Consider the following 21,935-nt stretch of genomic DNA (forward strand, 5'->3'; position numbering starts at 1 on the left):
CAGTCAGTCAGTCAGTGAGTGAGTCAGTAAATGAGTCAGTGAGTGAGTCAGTCAGTGAGTGAGTCAGTCAGTAAATGAGTCAGTGAGTGAGTCAGTCAGTCAGTAAATGAGTCAGTGAGTGAGTCAGTCAGTGAGTGAGTCAGTCAGTAAATGAGTCAGTGAGTGAGTGAGTCAGTGAGTGAGTTTGTGTGTGTGAGTGTGTCTGAGAGAGAGAGAGAGAGAGTGTGTGTGTGTGTGTGTGTCTTCATACACTGCTGCTGCTCTGTCTCTGTTATTAACTCTCACTGGCCGTCACTCGACTCTCTTCCAGATCCATTATCTAATGATCCTCTCTGCAAACTGGGCTTATCTAAAGGACGCCAGTCACACACACGCGTATCAGGACATCAAACTGAAGGAGGAGCGCGAGCTGCAGGACATCCAGGCACGCTCCAAAGAGTGTGTGAACTCCTACTCCTGAGGACACACACACACACACACAGAAACAAACACACACTCACTAAAACATACTAATGCATCTGCTGCTTTCCTGTCCACTAACGCCGACTGCACACACACACACACACACCTCGTCTCGGTTCATCCTCTGGTTCGGTCTGGTTCCTCTCGAAGCGCTCTGAGATCAGCGACGGCTGCTTGAACTTTGACATGTTGCACTATTGGAAACGTTAATCAGATTGTGTTGGTAACGAGGTGTGAGTGTACACATGAATACGAGTGAAGTGCAAGCATTCGTTTCCCATGATCCCCCCTGGGACGCTTACATTATATACATGTATGTTGCAAAATTTGAAAAAGATTCATTATTTTTTTGGGAACGATTGCATTTAAAATCCAATTTTGTGCAAAAATGCCTCATCTTTGCCCATGTTTTGAGTGCACTGCATTGTGGGATACTGTCCTACTGTGTTCTGCGTTTAGATTGATGATGATGACCACTGAAACAGTCACACTACCTCACACACACCACTCTATTATTCAGCTCGTAATTCTGTGTGAATCCCAGAGTTCATTTCCTATTGGCCGAGTGACGTCACAGAATAATGTTTATACTGTCCCCGAAACAAACGCAGGACTGAATGATGAGAACATGACAAGTTAAAGAAATGATATTTTACATGTAATGCTTATGAAGCGTTGATGTCTAATGCATTAGAAAGGCTTTATTTCTATTGCAATTCTCATTATTATTGTGATGTTTTTTGTTTTTTAAACAGAAAATCTTGCCATGATTGTCCAAATACTTTTTTTGTATGAAAGCGACGCGATATGGAGGGTTTGATTTCACATTTGCCCGTTTTTTTGTTAATAGTGCGTCTGAACCTCATCATGAATATGAACTCTGACCTGCAACTTTTGTTTTGTTTTGTTTGGGGGGAGGATAAAACTGAAGTAAATATGCAACTGTAAATCCCGCCGCCAGACTTTAACGTTATAATGCGCTTTTGTTTCAGTTTTAGTTTAGTTAATTTGCTGTTAATTTGATTCGTATATGAATTCTGTATATCGCTTTTTAACCAGTATTCTTAGGGGGATTCCCTTAGTTTTTACTTAAACTGCTATTTTCAATTAAAAAAAAATGTAAAAAGGCAAAAAAATAAATGACAAAGCGCAAATATATAATGCATCGGCCTCTTTTATAAGGAAAGTTCTCGTGTGTGTATCTGTGTTTTGATGCTTTAATCAGTGGCGCTGTACACTAAGGTGGATTTGTGAATATTAACAACTGTCCAAAACTGATGATTTGATGTCGGCGACACCGTGTTCAGCCCTTCAAACAAGCTGTTGGATTTTATACAAAAATAAACAAAATATAATAAAAGACTCTTCTTTCAGATCAGTGTGTCATGATTTGTGTCTAGCTTTATTTCTACAGCGCTTTATACAGACCTGACGATGCAAACCTCATCAAATATGAGAATAATTCAAATACTCATTATTCAGTCTCACCCTCAGTACTAATACAGGTTTGATTCAGTAATTCAACTTAAAAGCTAAACTAATATATTATATAGACTCATTACATGCAAAGTGAGATATTTCAAGCCTTTATTTGTAATAATTTTGATGATTATGGCTTGAATTTTTGGGGTTTTCATAAACTGTAATCCATAATCATCACAATTATAACAAATAAAGGCTTGAAATATCTCACTTTGCATGTAATGAGTCTTTATAATATATTAGTTTCACCTTTTAAGTTGAATTATTGAAATAAATGAACTTTTGCCCCATATTCTATATTCTTCACCTTCACTACTGAATAATAACAGAACTTATTAATAACCTTTCACAGTAAAAACAGCACTCGCACAGAGTCGATCTATAAGCCGTGTCTATAAGCACGAGGAGCTGGATGTGTTTCACCAGAAGTCGTCGTCTGGCTCGGTGTGTGACGTCACGCCGGCGCTGAGGAGCGGAGGGAAGGGTTAGCATGAAGCGTTCCTCACAGGTGAACACACACACACACACACACGTGCAGACCTCACCTGTGCTCGTCGCGCTCCGACGGGAGGACGTCCTCTTCACTTCGGTGTTCTGATGCCTCTTTCTTTGGACTCTGAAAGTTCATTAAAAGAATCACAGAGTCAAACATCTCGCCTTACAATCAAAACAAATTACGTTATACTTTGGTTATGAGAAGATTAAACCATTTCAAGTCCTCAAATTTAAGTGTTTCTGTGAGTGTGAGTTCATGAACCTGATCCTGCATGACCATCATCATGTACTTCTGAAGCGGATTGGCCACATCAGCTCCTCCTCCTCCAATCGCTGAGGTCGGTAACGTCACGTGACCTTCTCTCTCGTCTTCTGCTGGTTTCTCATTTTGCTCCTCCTGAAAGCCGATCACAGAAATCATCCAGAACGACTTTAACACACACTTCCCTCAAAATGACCCCAAGCATTAAAATTACACTTGCTTTCTTTTTATCCAATTTTTTGAGATTTTTTGCTATTTTGTATTTTATTTACCTTTCATTTACCTATTAAAGTGACAAGATTTGATCAATAAAAATAAATAAGATAACAATATAAAATAAAAAATATTTTAAAAAATATAAATAGTTTAAAATAACAATAAATAAGCACATTGTTCACAATCTTTCAACTTAAACTCAAAATAACACATAATTTCATGCATAACTCTTAATTTGGCTCTAAATATCTTCCATTGGGAGTCTTTGCCCTCTTGTGGAATAATAATAATAATAACACATGATATTTCATGACTCTAGATGGGCTTATATCATGGAGCCGCTGTTCCGCCGGGTCCTAAATCCAGTTTCACTTCACTGTGCATTCACACACACACACACACACACACGTGCGGACATTATAAAATATTTTTTTGGTAAAGTTTTACTCTGAAATTTCAACATTTTTAGGGTTTTCTATGTGAACTGAAGCATACCTAAGTGGCTCAGACTGACCCGAGGGAATGGATTTGTTACTTTTTTTAATTTCAACCACAAAACTTCACAAATACATTCAATTTTTGTGTGAATGTGTGTGTGTGAGTGTGTGTGAGTGTGTGTGTGTGTGATGTAAGACACGTCACCGTCTCCTGCTCGAGTCTCTCCATCTCTCTCTCCTGCGCCTCCTCTCTCTCCTCTTTGCTCTTCCTCTCCTCCTCCCAGCGCTGCTCCTCTTCCTCAGGCCGGTCTCTGGTTGCGGCGGGTGATGATGATGATGGTGATGATGATGATGATGATGATTGAACATCTGAAACACACCACACTCATTAATATCCAGTGATTTCAGAACTCAAAGAGGAAGAGACTGAAGATCCGACTCACCCTGATGATGATCCTGGAGTCTCTCGAGGAAACACTCCTGATCTGTGGACACAACTGAACACACACACACACACACACACAGGTTATTTAACTCTAAAAGTGAAGAAGTATGGCAGAAGACTCAATCATGTTCACTGCTGGTCAGAAGAGGATGAGGATCTGATGATCAACAAACATTTATGATTATTATGAGTGTTGAAATCCGTAATAAAATTATTTATTTGAAATAGAATCTTTTTTATATCATCATAGATGTCTTTACTGTCACTTTTGGCCAGTTTAATGCATCCTTGATGAATAAAAGCTTAATAAAAAATCTTCCTGAGCCCAATCTTCTGAACAGCAGTGCATCCTGGGAAACTGAACTCCTGATCCTCCCAGAATGCGGATGAATGCTCACGTTGAAGGGGGTCGGTGAGGTCGTGGAGCGTGATCTTCTCGGGTTGAGGAGACGACTCCTGCGATGAGCTGGATCTGATGTCCTGCAGTTTGGGTGGACTGCGGTTCAAAACACACACAACCGTCCGTTAGTTTCATAAATCACGTCGTTACACACTGAAATATTCCAGAACATTATATTAAAGAGATGTTAAAAATCAAATATTAAAGAGTGTGTTGGCGTGTCTTTAAGTGTGTGGTGTGTGTTGATGTGTTGTTAAGCGTGTGTGTTGCGTGTCTTTAAGCATGCGGTGTTTTGACGTTACTTTAAGCGTGTGTTGGCGTGTCCTTAAGTGTGTGTGTGTGTGTGTGCACCTGCAGCTGTGGCGTGTGGTGCTCTTCATCCTGGGGCTGCTGGGACTGATGTGTGTGTGTGTGAAGTCTCTGGAAGAGCTCATTTCTCCAGCAGGGATCGGGGAGATCTCTCTCTCTCTCTCTGCAAACACCAGTGCCGCTCGCCCGCTGTCAGAGATCCTCCCCCGCTCTGATCAACACACACACACACACACACAAACACACACACATGCAAAGCATTAGTTCACTTCAGAATTAAACCCCCCCCGTCATCCAAGATGTTCACTCGCTGCTGTTACTCCTGATCCTGGATCAGTGAGATGAGATCGGCCTGTGTTCTTATAGAGAGCCTAAGCCCCGCCCCTTCCGGTCGACCACCTTATTTCGGAAAAATATTGAATGGTAGTCAATGGCGAGAGACAACAAATATTTTGATGTGGTTTGAATTGTGCCCTGAATTACACATATGATGTTTGTCGATTTAAAAGATACATTTTAAAGTAAAGAAAGTCGCAGTTTGATGTGAAACCGTTGAGGTATAAGACTGTGAAAATACGGAATTACAAAGACTACAAACCCCAAAGGCGCACATTTTCTCTCAATGAATGAAGCTAACTTTACTGAGGCTGTCTGTCATTGTTTCTACAGTCTTGCGTTATAATCGAAACATTACAAGTGTTTTATACCAGACTGCACACACACGAGCAGCGGATCTCGTTTCTCTTCCTGGGAGATGTAGTTCACAGAGCGATTTTCACATAAAACTAAATTTTACTCTTCTGTTTTATGACAAACTGAATCAGAATTATCTTTTAAATTGACAAACATCATGTGTGTAATTGAGGGCACAGTTCAGACGGAATAAAAACATAAGTTGTCTCTCTGACTACCATTCATATTTTTTCTGAAATAAGGTCAGATGAGCCGGAAGCGGAGGGGCGGGGCTTAGGCTCTCTATCGCCGGAGTCTCTGAAGCTTATGTGACAGCTCCGCCCTCTTCTGAACAAAGGTGGAGCTAAAGCTCCTTTGCATTTAAAGGGATATACACAAAACCAGGGCGTTTTTACTCACACACAAACGCGCTAATTTGATGAGCTATAATAAATGATCTGGTATTTTGTTGGGCTGTATTCAACCAAAGAAATCCTTAGTCGACCAAAGTCTAGTCCTGCGCAACGATTAGTCGACTAAAAAAAAAAAAAAACGTGATGTTTTGATTAAACATTTTTTAAACAATTGTCATTGAGCATTTATAAAACAACAAAAAAACATCACAAATAAATAAAACTATAATAATAATACACTTCTTTGAAAATTAAGTGATTTTTTAACTGCAAAACCTGACCACACCACACGCTGCAAAAAAATATACCTGCTATCTGCCACATAATGAAAAATCCCAACAAAAGCTCTCGTTTATACAGGCTTTATATTCTTCTTTACTTTCAAAGCTATGGGTTAACTTTCGTCCTGACGATCAAGGCGTTTTAAACAACACACAAAACCCAAATAGCCTAAAAACAATCCTAATAATAGGCTGTAGGACCGCGTACAGGGTTATTTTCGTTTTGTTGCATTATTTAGGCTATTTTCAAATGCGTCAAGTGTACAAATAAAAACGAAAACATTAAGAAAACACAATCTATTGAGTCAGCATGATATAGCCGTTAAAAGGCTGCTCACGTCTTTTGCGCGCTCAAGTTCGATTTCAAATGTAGGCGCGCGACTTGCGCGCTCATAATGGAGCAACGCGATCGCCTCCGTCCACAGTCTTGTCGTCTTTGTTTTAAAATGCAGCCAGACAAAAGATTTAGATTTCCTGGACATTTTGTCGACTAAAGCCAAAACAAGCAGCGCTCTAACTGAATGAATACAGCATCCCTTACCGAGCGCGAGCAGCAGCGCAGCCGGACACAGGTGCGGTTCCCGAGTGTGTTATGTGTGTGCGCTAAACTGTGGCGCAGTTACAAAAATAGCCTCAATTAAAGCATTTTAAAGTTGGGGACAAAACATAGGCTAATTATATTTAGAATACAGTAATAAATAACTGCTTATAAATGAATAAATATCAAGGAGGAAATCATTGAAAAATTCTTTCTATTGGTAAAAAACCTGGTCGACCAATAAGAATGTCAGTCGACCAAGGCGGCATTAACTTTTTAGCCGATTAAACGACTAAAGTTGACAGCCCTAGTATTTTGAGCTGAAGTTTCACACACACATTCTGGGGATGCTGTAGATCTGGTGGAAAGGGGCGTAATGTCTCCTTTAAATGAAAAATACACACCTATGCCAAACTTAACACAGAGTTCGACAAAAGCACAGATGTTTTGGCCAGATGTGTCCGGTTCCCAGCGCAGTTATAGCGTTACCTTGCTCGCCCCGGTCCTCGGCTCTGCGGCGTGTCGGCGGGGCTCTCTCTCTCGGGGAAGGGCTTCGGCTCAGTTTCTCCACTGCGCAGGTTCTGGGGCCTCGGTTCTGATGGCTCCTGTACGCCTCCTCGAGTCGCTCCGCCTCCAGTTCCAGCTGCCGGATCCGAGCCAGAGCGTCGCTCACCAGACCCGAGTCGTGCTCGTGTTCGGGGGCCTCGCCGCGAGTCCATCGGCCCCCCGCTTCAGCCACATCAGCGGCACACGCGGCCCTGGGCCTCCAGCTGGAGTCTGCGTACACGTCAGGGGTCACACTGACAACGGGTCGCTCTAACAGCGAAGGCTTTCGAAGGACCTCGTTCTCCAGAGCTGAGAACGAGAGAGAGAGAGAGAGAGAGACCCAAAACCCCAAATGAAAGATCTATACTAGGAAACATCCAGGTTCCCACTAGTCGTTCATGATTTGTACTAATAATCTAGAATGATTCAACGATTCATTGAAAACAACTTGACTCATTCTGAATGATTCATTTGTGAATTACTGTTTTTTTTTATTTAGTTTGTATTAACGAATCGTTCAAGTGACTTCACATCTCATTCTGAATGATTCATTTGTGAATCACTCTTTTTTTAATTTAGTTTGTATTAACGAATCGATCAAGTGACTTCACATCTCATTATAAATGATTCATTTGTGAATCACTCTTTTTTATTTAGTTTGTATTAACGAATCGTTCAAGTGACTTCACATCTCATTCTGAATGATTCATTTGTGAATCAACTCTTTTTTATTTAGTTTGTATTAACGAATCGTTCAAGTGACTTCACATCTCATTCTGAATGATTCATTTGTGAATCACTCTTTTTTTTAATTTAGTTTGTATTAACGAATCGTTCAAGTGACTTCACATCTCATTCTGAATGATTCATTTGTGAATCACTCTTTTTTTTATTTAGTTTGTATTAACGAATCGTTCAAGTGACTTCACATCTCATTCTGAATGATTCATTTGTGAATCAACTTTTTTTAATTTAGTTTTTATTAACGAATCGTTCAAGTGACTTCACATCTCATTCTGAATGATTCATTTGTGAATCACTCTTTTTTTTAATTTAGTTTGTATTAACGAATCGTTCAAGTGACTTCACATCTCATTCTGAATTATTCATTTGTAAATCACTCTTTTTAGTGTGATTCACTTCGGAATATTTCGTTGTATGAATATTTGAACACGCAATATATCAAAAGAAAGAACCGAATATCTGATTTTATTCTAGATTCAGGCATTTGTTTTTATCAACACTTGAATGATTCATAAAGCCGATATACTCGTGTGTTCGTCACAGTGATGGTCCGGATGGGACTGAGAGGATGATCATGAACACAGACTCGATCGCATTATTTTCTATAAAGTGATATCATATGCACGTTTCTGCTTCTGCGCTGTGTTGATCAGGAGATGAGCACTCTTAGGAGAGATGGGTAACAGCGCCCCCTACCGTACCACTGAGAACGACGTTAACGGCGGGGAAAGAGTTAATACAAACTCAATAAAAGAGGGATTCACAAATGAATCATTCAGAATGAGTTGTTTGAACGATTCACTACGGTTGAGTTTCAGTCGACTCGAGTTCATTACACTGCCCTCTAGCGGCCGTGGGAACCCTGAATGAAGCAACACACACACACACACACACACACACGTGCAAAGGAATCCGAAAGCATTGACAGAAAAGATGAAAGTCAGATCGACAGAAAGGTTGTGTGTGTGTGACGGACTGGAGCGAGTGTGTGGACGAGACCTTGCTGTGTGTGCTGGAGCTGGAGTTGGAGCTGGTGTGTGTGAGCGTTCATCCATGCGGTGCGTTCCTCACACTCCTGCAGCTGAGCCTTCAACAGCACACACTGCTGAGCCTGCACACACACACACACACACACACACACATTAAAAAAGTCATATCTGATATTAAATCATATTATTGTAATGCATTGGAATGATATTGAATAACAATATTAATAATAATTAATATTATTAACTTGAATATATTATTAAAAATTCATATAATAAAAAATTCAAAATTCAAAAAGTAATATAATTTTTGTGAAGTTCATGTTCTTGATATTTTTAGCCGAATTCAGCAAATCTCACAAACTATCTCAGAACTGTAACGCATGTGAATATCTCACCACAGAGAAAATATCATTACTATTAAATCTAATTTAATAATAAATATGAAGGTAGGGATGGGCAATGATTAATCGCATCCAAAATAAAAGTCTGTGTTTACATAATATATGTGTGTGTAGTGTGTATAATTAATTTGTATATATAAATGCACACACATGTATGTGTATATTTAAGAAAAATGTGTTATTAATATATCAAATATTTATATTTTTATATAATATTAATTATGTATAAATATATATATATAAAGTATATTCATGCAAATATTTCTTAAATATACACATACATGCGTGTGTATTTATATATACAAATTAATTATACACACTACACACACATACATTATGTAAACACAAACTTTTATTTTGGATGCGATTAATCGCGATTAATCATTGCCCATCCCGAAGGTCATAATCTTAAAGTCCATATTCTATTTTTTAAATATGTGTGTGTGTGTGTGTGTGTATGAATCTTCCTTGTTTCACTTGGTTTTGAAGGTTATGTTCTCAGTGTTTTGTGAGATTCATCTATAAATGTACAGTAATGCTCATGACTGATGCAGACACACACACACACACACACACACACACACACACACACACCTCGTGCTGGAGCTGTGTGTGCAGGACGCCTCTCTGTGTCTCGAACTCCTGCTGGTCCAGCGCTCGTGTGTTGTCCAGTCTCCGCAGCTCGGCCTGCAGGACCAGCTCCTGCTCAGACGGGCCCCGGCGCTCTGCACACACACACACACACACACACACACACACACACCGTTACAAAACAATGAATGTTTGACAGTTTCCACAGAAACTGTTTTCCACACTGATGTGTGTTGATCATCAGATCCTCCAATCAGAGTGATGTGTGCAGGGTCATGTGACACTGATGAACACCTTGTGTGAGGCGCAGGTTCTCCTGCCGTTCCTCCTCCAGCTGGATCTTCATGAGTGTGATGTGAGTCTGCAGGTCGTGTGTCTCCTCCTTCAGCGCTGAGTAATCCCTCATGTCCTCCAGCTTCTCTCGGATCAGCTCGTTCTCTCGGGTCAGGACAGACGCCTGCGCTCGGGCCGACTCCAGCTCCATCTGTGGGAATATGTGACTAAGTAACAAAAGGATTTTTTGCAGTGTATATTTGCGGCAATAGTCAATAGTATGGGTCAGAATTATGGATTTTTCTTTTATGCCAAAAATCATTAGGATATTAACCCTCAGGTGCTCTTCGTTTCGAAGTCACACTAAAAGTGACCGGACACCTAAAAATTTAATTTCCTCCATCCCAGTAAAACCAATGCTGTTTATTTTTGTTCTATAATATTTATTCTTTGTAATTTAGTATTTTGAGACAATTTGATTGAATTTATTAATATTTATGCAATATTTATGGTCTATTTTTGCCATGTAAAAATATATATAATTTTCTATATATATATATATATATTTTTTTTTTTCAAAAAATTATTAATGCAGTATTTTAGTTTAAAATAGAGTGTAGGCCTTCAGAAAAAAAATATTTTTTGAAGAAAATTAGCACCATCTGGTTACAGTATAGAGAAAAAGCGTAGAATCATGGTGTGACCACTAGATGGCATGTACAGCTCTCTATGGAGAGGCACGTGAACTCCCCTGATGTTTTTATAAACACTTTTTTTTTTTTTTTTGGGTGGATTTGAATATATAGTTGAAACTTTCTCAAAAACGATTTTCTATTAAAAAAAAGTAAAAAAATAAATAAATTTTTTAGAATTTTTGTGTTTTTGTCAATTTCCCGTTCATTTCCTATGGGGGTCATTTTTAACCAAAAACCACAAGTGTGACTATTTTTTTAAGACCACTTAGCATGCTCAGATCATGACCTTAATTTTTTTGTGTGTTCACATACATAATGCCATAAAAGTCACCGAGTTTCGTAACATTTCGAAGAAGCTGTGATTTTTAAAAATTCAAAACATTCTTTTTGTAATCAAAATTTATTGGTGTGTATGTGTATAAAAGTGTGTTTGTATGTGTGTGTGTGTGGGTGAGTTTGTCTGTTTTGCACTCTAGATGTTGTAGAGTGTCACCCCTTTCCTGCGGTGTACTTTTTTTTTAGAATTGTGGCCGATTTGTAGATTGCACATATAAAAATTCAGAGATTTTTTTTTTTGTCAATTTCCCATTCATTTCCTATGGGGGTCATTTTTGACCGAAGACCACGAGTGTGACTATTTTTTTTACAATGCTCGCATGCTCTTTTTTACAATGCTCGCAATTAAAATCCTAGCATGCTCGGATCATGACCTCAATTTTTTTTTGTATACACATACATAATGCCATAAAAGTCACCAAGTTTCATAACATTCCGATGAAGCTGTGATTTTTAAAAATTTAAAACAGAACATTTTTCGCTCAAAAATGAGCAAAGAGCGCCTGACGGTTAAGCAAAGATATTCCTTTTAAGATACTTTGTAAATATCCTACGGTAAATATAAAAACATTTCTGATTTTCTGATGTTTCAATATTCAATAGTCATCCTATCCTAACAATCCACACATCAGTGGAACGCTTCTTTACTCCACTTCAGACGCTGGGGTTTTGTGGGAAAGAACAGCACATAATGTCTGCGAATAGACCTTTAAAGAGAGAGCATCACTTTGTGTGGTCCAGATGAATTATGGGATCAGATGTGCGTTACCTGCAGACGTTTGACCTCTGATGCGCGTCTCTCGTGCTCTTCTGCTTTAGCATGGATATTAGCGGACTCCTCCTGCAGACGGAGCGTTTCTGCTGCGAACCGGACAGAAGAGTGTTCATTATCAGATCAGTAAAACACAACAGCGGTGAATGATGATCCTTCAATACCTCGAACCCTGTCCTCTTGCTCTGCGAGTGTGTCCGTTCTCCTGGTGTAATCCTCCTTCAGCTCCAGCTGACATCTGAAACACATCCAGCACTCTCACTTCATCTCATCAAACACACTGGAGTATTACTCGTTCTCTGGAAAGGGTCATTTATTCCTGAATTTATCATCAGTGTCACATGACCCGTCAGAAGTGATGTGTGATGTTACTTGAGGATCTCGCTGTGCAGTCTCTGCTGGAAGGAGTCCTCCTGGCTCTTCACACACAGCTCTCTCCTCCTCAGGAGATCCTCCACGCTCTTCTGCTTCTCCTCCTGCAGCGCACAGCTCCTGCCATCAACACACACACACACACCTTCAACATTACCACAGTTTATTCACTATAATTAAGAAATCTGAGCAGAACTCAGTGGATATCTGAGTGGTTTTGTCCGTAATATGTCCTGAATTATATTTTTTTTGGTAACCCTATGTTTAATGTTTTATTAAGGTATTCATATTATTAGTGCATTATATATTTTCATAAATTGTAAGCAAAGTAAAAAATGCATTATAATATTTGCAGACTGAAATTTGTTGTTTGTTTGAATGAATTATACTTTCTAAAGGCGTAACATAAGCAGATCGGTGTTATAATAACTGTGGTTACAATTATTCATTAAATCATGCAATGCATTATTAGGTGCACAATTCATGCATTGAAATACTGTCAGAATGCATTAATAATAATAATAATAATAATAATAAACTTTATTACAGACTCACCGGTCCAGATAAAAAACCAAAAAAACCAAAACATATTACATATACAGGCTTTACGAAAAGCCTTACCATTTTTTAATTGTACATTTTTATTTTCATTTCAGAGTCATTTTTAATTATTTATTATTTGTTTTAGTCTAGTAATATTAGCACTTAAATTTGACATATTTAACCTTAACTTTAAGTTTTTCCTCTAATATTTCAACTATTAATAAATTAATGTCGGCTTTGTTTCAAGTATTTTTCTTTAAATAGCTTTATTTTGTTATTTACTAGTTTACTGATTATTTATCAAGTTCGTTACAAAAATGATTTATAGATTGGAGCCTAAATGCAGCCATTGAGCGCTACAGCCGTCTAGCGGATATTGATATTTGTGCTTTTTTTGTTATTTTTATAACAACTTATGTCATCAGATGTCACCAAAGTCACCAAATGTTTAGGTTTGGGGCTGAATGAACTTAAAAGAGTGTTTTCATTTTTACTGAAGTAAAATAAATATTAAATATAACATAAAAATAACTATATTTTACATTAAAAAAAAATAAAAAAAATAGAAAAACCTAAAAAAAAAAATCTGAGAAAAAAAGCATAAATTGATCATTTTATTTTTTCAAAGATAGTGATATGATATTTATTTTGAAAAATAAAATAAAATTGTGATCACCAAATGTTTAGGTTTGGGGCTGTCTGAACTTAAAAGAGTGTTTTCATTTTTACTGAAGTAAAATAAATATTAAATATAACATAAAAATAACTATATTTTACATTAAAAAAAAAAAAATAGAAAAACCTAAAAAAAAAATCTGAGGAAAAAAAGCATAAATTGATCATTTTATGTTTTCAAAGATGGTGATATGATATTTATTTTGAAAAAAAGAAAAATTGTGATTACCAAATGTTTAGGTTTGGGGCTGTCTGAACTTAAAAGAGTGTTTTTATTTTTACTGAAATAAAATAAATATTGCATATAACATAAAAATAACTATATTTTAAATTAAAATAAAAAATAGAAAAACCTAAAAAAAAACTAAATCTGAGGGAAAAAAAGCATAAATTGATCATTTTATGTTTTCAAAGATGGTGATATGATATTTATTTTGAAAAAAAGAAAAATTGTGATCACACCAAATGTTTAGGTTTGGGGCTGTCTGAACTTAAAATAAGAGTGTTTTTATTTTTACTGAAGTAACATAAATATTACATATAAATAACTATATTTTACATTAAAATAAAAAATAGAAAACCCTAAAAATAAAATAAATCTGAGAAAAAAAAAGCATAAATTGATCATTTTATGTTTTCAAAGATGGTGATATGATATTTATTTTGAAAAAAACTAAAATTGTGATCACCAAATGTTTAGGTTTGGGGCTGAATGAACTTAAAAGAGTGTTTTTATTTTTACTGAAATAAAATAAATAGTACATATAACATAAAAATAACTATATTTTACATTAAAATAAAAAATAGAAAAACCTAAAAAAAAAAAAAAAATCTGAGAAAAAAAAGAATAAATTGATCATTTTATTTTTTCAAAGATGGTGATATGATATTTATTTTGAAAAATAAAATAAAATTGTGTCACCAAATGTTTAGGTTTGGGGCTGTCTGAACTTAAAAGAGTGTTTTTATTTTTACTGAAGTAACATAAATCTTACATATAAATAAAAAAACTGCATAAATTGATGGATTTTATTTGATCAAAGATGTTGCTATGACATTTATTTCGAATAAAAGAAACACTGCGTTCAGACCGAGACGTTGGCGTGTGAGCGCTGCTGGTGTAAGGACTCACTTGTCGAAGGCCTGGATCCTGAGCTTCAGCTGCATCTCTCCGCTGCGCACACACTCCATCTCTCTCAGCACGGCTTGTCTCTGAGCATACAGATCCTTTTCCTCGGTCTGGATCGGACAGGTTCATCCCAAGGGTCATCATTGAAGATTGATTGAACAGTGGTTTGTATTGACTTTAGTTCTAGTGCTGGGCGGTATACCGGTTTCCTCTCTCACTCAGTAGTGAATGTGGTAAACACCCAGTCACGCTTCAGAAATTAATAATACCGTCATATACAGTGAAACGGGTGTAATTTAGTGTGGTAGCGCCCAGCACTCATTAGATGTGTGTGTGTGTGATGACTGCACCTCCTGTTGTCGCTGTAATCGCTCGATGGCGTTCTTCTCTCGACTCATCAGAGCCTCGGTCTTCAGCTCATACGTTCTCTCCAGGTCTCGTCTCAGCTCCAGGATCTCTCTTCGAGAAGCCTCTTTCTCCTCGCGCTTCACCTTCGCTATCTCCACCTCCATGAAGTGCTGCATCTGCCGGAGACAGGCACACGGACACTTCTACACTGATAAACATGCTTTTTTTAAGCAACAACTCTCTTCATTTTGAATTATTACCCCAGAAAACAAGAGACAATATATTACGGCATTTCGCTACTTTAGTAAATGCATCTTGATTTAAGCATTTTTAGATATTTGGACTAGAAAAAAGACAAAAAAGCATTTTTTGCAGCGTATGAACTCAGTTCTAGGAACAAGCAACAAGAGTGATTGCCCGAGAACTGATTAGGACACGCTAAGTGTTTGGGTAGTTGTAGTTTTACCCAGCTCCTGGGTCAGATGTTTGGGTAGTGTAGTGTTCCTGCAGACCTTTGCGTTGAGCTCGAGCTGCGCCTGCTCCTGGATCTCCTTCCTGAACTCCGCAAGCTTCGCCTCGATGGACGGCCAGCGCTCTCCTCTGTGCCGGAGCACTTCATACTCCTCGTCGATCAGCTGCATCTTCTCAACTTAAAAATACAATAAAAAAATACAGTGAAAATTGTGAAATATTATTCCAATGTAAAACAGCTAATATAGTAGTGTAATTTATTCCTATAATCAAAGCTGAATTTATATTTATTATTTTTTAAAATATATTATCAAAAATAGAGTAAAATTTTTGAAATATTATTAAAATATTATTATTATTATGAAAAATGAAAGTGCACATTTTAGGCTAGTTTATAACATTTAATATCACAGAAAAGATTGGAATCACGATTATATATATAGAAACATATATTATAGAAATATATTATAGATATATATTATAAATATATTATATTATAGAGGATTATATATAGAATTATATATATGTATAGAAATATATATGTATAAGAGTTGAAATTTTTACTATGTTTTATTTTATTTATTTAACCTTTGTTTAACCAGGTAAAATCAGTTCTCATTTACAACTGCGACCTGGCCAAGACAAAGTGAAACAATGCAACGAAAAACAACAACACAGAGCTAGACATAGGAATAAATAAACATACGAAATAAAAAGAATAATAATCTACATAAAAAAAAAAATCACAATATAGTACAAAATACAATTAATTGTAAAAATGTATAACAAACATGCAATCAAAAAAAAAAAAACTTTTTGAAAGCCAAAATGTTTAAAGTCCCCCAGTGGTTACGAAGAAGGATTTTTTTTTTAAATATATATATATATGTCATTTTGTTGATCAGAGATGAGTTTTAAGTGATCAGATGATTGCCTACAGGGGGACTTGAATGAACTGCTGAAATGAACGCTCTCCACAAGGAACATGTGATATTGAGTGTGAGACGTGACGGATGTGAAGGCTTACCCAGAGACTCCTTATGCGCAGATATAGAGGAGGTTTGGGTGGACGTGTCACAGCAGTTTCTGTCCGTCAGCTCCGTGAAGAGGCTCATCAGGAAACCTGTCGGGTTACACCACATCCATCACAGAGAGCAGATCCTGGAACAACTCACACTTTACAACATGCAATTCTGACTTTAGAAAACGCAATTTTTACTTTATATATAACGTAATTCTGACTCTAAATCACACAATTGTGACTATATAATGCAATTGCAACTATTAAACACAATTCTGACTTTATATCACGGATTTGCAACTTTATATAACGCAATTAGGACTTCATATCATGCAATTGCAACTAACACAATTCTGACTTTGTCACGCATTTTTTACTTTATATAACGCATTTCTGACTTTATATCATACAATTGCACTTTATATACTGCAATTTTGACTTTAAATAATAAAATTTTGACTATATAACATTTTTTACTTTATATAACATTTTTTACTTTCACTTTATATAATGCAATTTTAACTTTAAATAATGCAATTTTAACTTTAAATAATGCAATTTTAACTTTAAATAATGCAATTCTGACTTTATATCTCGCAATTCTGACTTTGTCACGCAATTCTGACTTTATATCATGCAATTGCACTTTATATAATACAATTTTAACTTTAAATAATGCAATTCTGACTTTATATCATGCAATTGCAACTATATAATGCAATTTTGACTTTAAATAACAATTTTTTTACTTTATACAACACATTTTTGACTTTCACTTTATATAACGCAATTTTGACTTTATATAACGCAATTGCGACTTTATAAAATCAATTTATAAAATCAAAGGAGAATCATTTTAGAGATGGAGCATGTTAATATATTTTGAAAAAAAAAAATTAAAAACAATAATGTGGACATGCAAAGATGAATCGTTTTTAATGTTTCTGATGACTATTTTTTGAAAGCCAAAATGTTTAAGTCCCCCTTTGGTGTAAACCCAGTTTTTAAAGTTGTTTATGTGTGTATGTGGTGTGTTTAATCCGCTTTAACACACACACCGTGTGTAAGCTGATAAGTGGACAGCATTGCTGAGTATTTCCTCCTTAAAACTGCAGTGAACCAAAGACAGTCTCAAAAACACGCTTTGGTGTTTCTGACGTCACAAACCACCTTGTAACCAATCAGATCAACGTGTGATCGTCAACCAGTGGATATTTGAGTGAGTGAATGGAGGCGGGGCTCATTTGCATATTTATAGAACCGTGCATACTAAATGAGGCGAGGGTGTCGAGTTACCTTTTTTACAAGAAAAAAACATTTAAACGTAATTGTGGCGATCAAAGATGAGTTTGAGGGATAAGGTGATGGACTGCAAGGGGACTTTAAGCAAAGTTGTGAAATAAAAAGATATTTAATTGTATCTGACTCTTATCATGACCTACCCGTCTGTCCCGACTGGATATCTGAAACCTGCCGAATGTAAACGAGAAACAGAGGAATGTGTCACACAAAACAACAACTGATGCAACAAATATAGTAAAGCGTATGTTTGATTACCAGAGCTCTGTGTAACGGTGTGTGAGGACTGATCTTCAGGAGCTGCAGAACGTCTCGGCTGGAAAACACCTGGAACTCAAACAACATATTACACTATTTTATTACACGGCTCTGTGGAATACTGGATTCTGATTGGTCAATCACACATTCAGAGGTGTATTATTCCAAGATAACAGCAGAAACACACACTCGTCCGGTCACTGAAGACATCAGCGCTACACACTCACTAGGAACAGGTTTTCTCAGAATAAACCCTTCAGGTGTGTGTGTGTGTGTGTGTGTGTGTGTGTGTGATCACCGTGTCTCTGCTCATCCCGCACTCGGGGAGGAAGACGGAGAGTGTGTACTCGTATCCAGCGCTCCGCAGATGATCCGCCACCACACTGTTGCACGCAGTGACCAACACCGAGTGTGTGTGAGGAGCCGGGTCTCCTCTCGGCCGCTGCAGGTCCTGGATCAGCTGATTACGCAGTTGCGTCTGCAAAACAGGACACACTCAGCTACTGAAGGAGGAAGTGTTTGATTTGTCCTTTGTTTTGTATTGTATTATATATATATGACCCCCTCGAAAACGAGATGATCCATCTCAAGGGGTTTATCCTATTCAATAAACTTATAATCAATCAATACAGGCTTGTGCAGATTGGACATACGATTTTGAGTTTTAGGATCAGGTCTCTCAACCCTGAATGTGACACACTCGTTTCTTAACACAGAGAGAGAGAGAGTGTGTGTGTGTGTGTAAACATGGACAGATAGACAGATATACAATAGATAAACAGACAAATATACAGACATAGAAGATAGATAGATAGATAGATCGATAGATAGATAGATAGATAGATAGATAGATAGATAGATAGATAGATAGATAGATAGATAGATAGATAGATAGATAGATAGATAGATAGATAGATAGATAGATAGATAGATAGATAGATAGATAGATAGATAGATACTGATGTGTCGTAACGTTACCTTCAGGGTGTCCAGCAGCCCGCGGCTCTTGAAGGTCTGGTAAAGTTTCTGTCGCATCTCATCCGGGGATAAACTCTCCTCTTTACTCACAGACATGATGATTACTGAAATTAATAAACACTATCATTCATGATAATCGATCCAACATCGATAATTCTCCACAGTCGGTTCCTCAGCAACGCGACCGCGCGCAGCGTCTCCTTTAAAATCTCTAACTGACAACAAACTCTTGTGCATCCGGTTTCGTTGTTATGACGCGTGACGGATTCAGTCCTCTCATTGGCCGTTTGTGTCAGCGCACCGGAAACAGGAACTCTGTCCACACAGTACGCGGATGGTCCTCATCTGCTGTAGTATTATTCTTCCTAATATTCGCTTTGTGAATTATGCAATTATTTATTTATTTAAAGAAGATGTGTTATTAGAATGTGCCATTTGATAAGGAATCCAAACTAACGTCATTATTCCCGCGGTAAGATCGTGTTGTGCGTATTCTTCCGTGTTTACATGTCGAGTATTGTCGATAACTGACTGTTGGTTTCATGTCCACAGCTCTAAACACTGACGAGTCACGATGTCAGGGAGTTTTTATTTCGTCATGGTGGGTCATCATGATAATCCAGTGTTCGAGATGGAGTTTCTCCCTCCTGGAAAGACAGAAGCAAAGGTGGGCATGATGACGTCACTGATACCTGACAATTCATGCTACCCATCGAGATTTGCTACTTACCGGTTATGCGCATGTGCAGACTCTTTGACAAGTCAAAGATGAATATTTTATGATCATTTTTACTTTTCACACCGTTTTAAAAATAAAAACAGTAGTCTACAGTATACAGTAGCTACTCATAACTTAGAATTGTATTATAATTGTATTTCATACGACTTTAATCGGCATTCTGTGATCAATTCGCGCTACGGTAGCATTTTTCGACAAGGCAGCAAAAATTGGCAGAACACCGGTGACCGATCGGTTTATGACATCAAAGTAGCGCCAGAGCGATTGCAAAGCATACGGACCTGTCTGCTCTCTGATCGCGGTATTTTGATGTTATTCATCGATCGACTGTGCAGCGATGGTTCAAGTCCAACAAGCCTAACATGATGATGATGTCACTGATTCCTGACAACATGATGATGATGTCACTGATACCTGACGTGATGGTCTCATCAAACAGTGAGCTGATGATGACGACAATGTCATCAAACAGTGAGCTGATGATGATGACGATGTCATCAAACAGTAAGCTGATGATGTCATCAAACAGTGAGCTGATGATGACGATGATGTCATCAAACAGTGAGCTGATGATGACGATGATGTCATCAAACAATGAGCTGATGATGACGATGTCATCAAACAGTGAGCTGATGATGTCATCAAACAGTGAGCTGATGATGACGATGATGTCATCAAACAGTGAGCTGATGATGACGATGTCATCAAACAGTGAGCTGATGATGTCATCAAACAGTGAGCTGATGATGACGATGATGTTGTTTAACAGTGAGCTGACGCTGATGTCACTGAACAGTGAGCTCATGCTGATGTTGCTGATGATGATGATGATGATGATGGTGTGTGTACTGTACTCCTCCGGCAGGATGATCACCGGCACCTGAACCAGTTCATCGCTCACGCCGCGCTGGATCTGGTGGACGAGAACATGTGGCAGTCCAGCAACATGTACCTGAAGACCGTGGACAAGTTCAACGAGTGGTTCGTCTCCGCCTTCGTCACCGCTGGCCATATCCTCCTCGTCACATGACGCATTACTGAACACACTGGGATGGGCAATGATTAATCGCATCCAAAATAAAAGTTTGTGTTTACATAATATATGTGTGTGTACTGTGTATAATTAATTTGTATATATAAATAGAAATACCCACACATGCATGTATATATTTTAGATATATTTATTCACAATTAATATTATATATAAATATAAATATTTGATATATTAATAACACATTTTTTTTAAATATATACATGCATGTGTGGGTATTTCTATTTATATATACAAATTAATTATACACAGTACACACACATATATTATGTAAACACAAACTTTTATTTTGGATGCGATTAATCGTTGCCCATCCCTACTCCTAACTAGGGTTTGGTATCGAGAATTGAGTATCGATTGGAACCGGGACTAACTTTTCGTTTTTCCCGGAATCGTTCAAAAGTTAAAATTTCGATTCCTAGTTTCGAATTCACAGTCCGCCGAGCGGAAGAAGAAACCGCTGAACAACACCAACGAAGAAGCGTCTACCGGAAGTGTTGGCATAATCACGCGAGTCGAACATGAGTACCTTACGTCGGCGATCCAAAGTGTGGCTTCACTTTTCTAAAAATAACGAAATCAACAAAAGGAGTATTTTTACAGAAGGATTATTTCCTTAAGAAAGGATTATTTCCTTTAGAAAGGCTGTTGGTTAGCAAGGTTAGCTAAACTTTTTTGACCCTGCCTCTTAAAAGAATCGGAATCGAGAATCGTTAGGAACCGGAATCGAAACAAGGAATCGGAATCAGAATCGTTCAAATTCAAACGATACCCAACCCTAATCCTCCGATCTCAGGCGGTATGAAACACTGTAATGAACCGTGTGTGTGTATTCCTTAACTGTACTCTCACACATGAGATTTATAATGCTCCACGACGTCCGGCAAGAGGACGGTATCAAGAACTTCTTTAACGATGTTTATGATCTGTACATCAAGGTAAGTCATGCATACTTCACTACCACGTGAACACATCGCACCGGTTTTAACACGTTAACATGTGTGTTTTTCCCCAGTTTGCAATGAATCCCTTCTATGAAGCCAACGCGCCGATCCGCTCCACAGCCTTCGACAGGAAAGTGCAGTTCCTCGGGAAGAAGCATCTCCTCGGCTGATCCGCTTCACACACACACACACACACTCTTCTGTTCATTGTGTTTCAACATTGGGATGTGTATTTCATGTTTATAAGCTGATGGTGTCGGAGTGCTAAAATACATTAAAAGATGAAGATTTGTACATTATTAAATGAATTAAAATAAACACTTTCAACGAGTATTGTTCCATACTTTT

General features: G+C 37.5%; 3 protein-coding genes across 5 annotated transcripts in view; 2 read left to right on the top strand and 1 right to left on the bottom strand.

Moving 5' to 3' along the window:
* Positions 1–1,835, top strand: part of gpm6bb (glycoprotein M6Bb) — a 113,649-nt gene extending 111,814 nt beyond the window's left edge. For both annotated transcript variants that reach the window (XM_089133509.1, XM_089133508.1), the window contains exon 7: positions 311–1,835. In XM_089133509.1, the coding sequence (XP_088989635.1) occupies positions 311–460 (150 nt within the window). In that variant the 3' untranslated portion in view covers positions 461–1,835. The remainder of the gene's footprint in view (positions 1–310) is intronic.
* ofd1 (OFD1 centriole and centriolar satellite protein) lies at positions 1,355–19,108 on the bottom strand. 2 transcript variants are annotated; one of them, XM_089133507.1, is made up of 22 exons: positions 18,854–19,108; positions 18,174–18,353; positions 17,876–17,944; positions 17,761–17,788; positions 16,325–16,420; positions 15,339–15,475; positions 14,829–15,002; positions 14,482–14,588; positions 12,132–12,251; positions 11,924–11,997; positions 11,757–11,848; positions 9,978–10,167; positions 9,687–9,817; positions 8,702–8,813; positions 6,902–7,189; positions 4,551–4,719; positions 4,198–4,295; positions 3,798–3,851; positions 3,560–3,723; positions 2,702–2,836; positions 2,490–2,560; positions 1,355–2,409 (listed from the first exon to the last, which is right to left on the bottom strand). In XM_089133507.1, exons 1-22 carry the CDS (start codon positions 18,947–18,949, stop codon positions 2,364–2,366), a joined length of 2,631 nt encoding a protein of 876 aa, XP_088989633.1. In that variant the 5' UTR covers positions 18,950–19,108; the 3' UTR covers positions 1,355–2,363. The 2 variants fall into 2 exon arrangements, with proteins under 2 accessions (XP_088989633.1, XP_088989632.1); XM_089133506.1 differs by having other exon boundaries at positions 6,902–7,267.
* A 56-nt stretch (positions 19,109–19,164) lies between these two features.
* trappc2 (trafficking protein particle complex subunit 2) lies at positions 19,165–21,918 on the top strand. Its single transcript, XM_089133512.1, has 5 exons — positions 19,165–19,325; positions 19,406–19,520; positions 20,458–20,604; positions 21,498–21,581; positions 21,659–21,918. The coding sequence occupies exons 2-5, from the start codon at positions 19,428–19,430 to the stop codon at positions 21,755–21,757; spliced, it is 423 nt and encodes a 140-aa protein (XP_088989638.1). The 5' UTR covers positions 19,165–19,325; positions 19,406–19,427; the 3' UTR covers positions 21,758–21,918.
* The last annotated feature ends 17 nt before the right edge of the window (positions 21,919–21,935 follow it).

This window comes from Pimephales promelas, chromosome 7 (assembly GCF_988280905.1).
Source record: "Pimephales promelas chromosome 7, fPimPro1.hap1.1, whole genome shotgun sequence".
NCBI lineage: Eukaryota > Metazoa > Chordata > Actinopteri > Cypriniformes > Leuciscidae > Pimephales > Pimephales promelas.

Coding starts and splice junctions, on each gene's coding strand:
- trappc2 (XM_089133512.1), top strand. CDS start 19,428: ATGTCAGGGAGTTTTTATTTCGTCATGGTGGGTCATCATGATAATCCA. Junction 19,521..20,457: donor CTGGAAAGACAGAAGCAAAG/GTGGGCATGATG, acceptor CTCCTCCGGCAG/GATGATCACCGGCACCTGAA. Junction 21,582..21,658: donor TTTATGATCTGTACATCAAG/GTAAGTCATGCA, acceptor GTTTTTCCCCAG/TTTGCAATGAATCCCTTCTA.
- ofd1 (XM_089133506.1), bottom strand. CDS start 18,949: ATGTCTGTGAGTAAAGAGGAGAGTTTATCCCCGGATGAGATGCGACAG. Junction 7,268..8,701: donor GCTCCAGCACACACAGCAAG/GTCTCGTCCACA, acceptor TCTCGTTCTCAG/CTCTGGAGAACGAGGTCCTT. Junction 2,410..2,489: donor TCGGAGCGCGACGAGCACAG/GTGAGGTCTGCA, acceptor TCCGCTCCTCAG/CGCCGGCGTGACGTCACACA.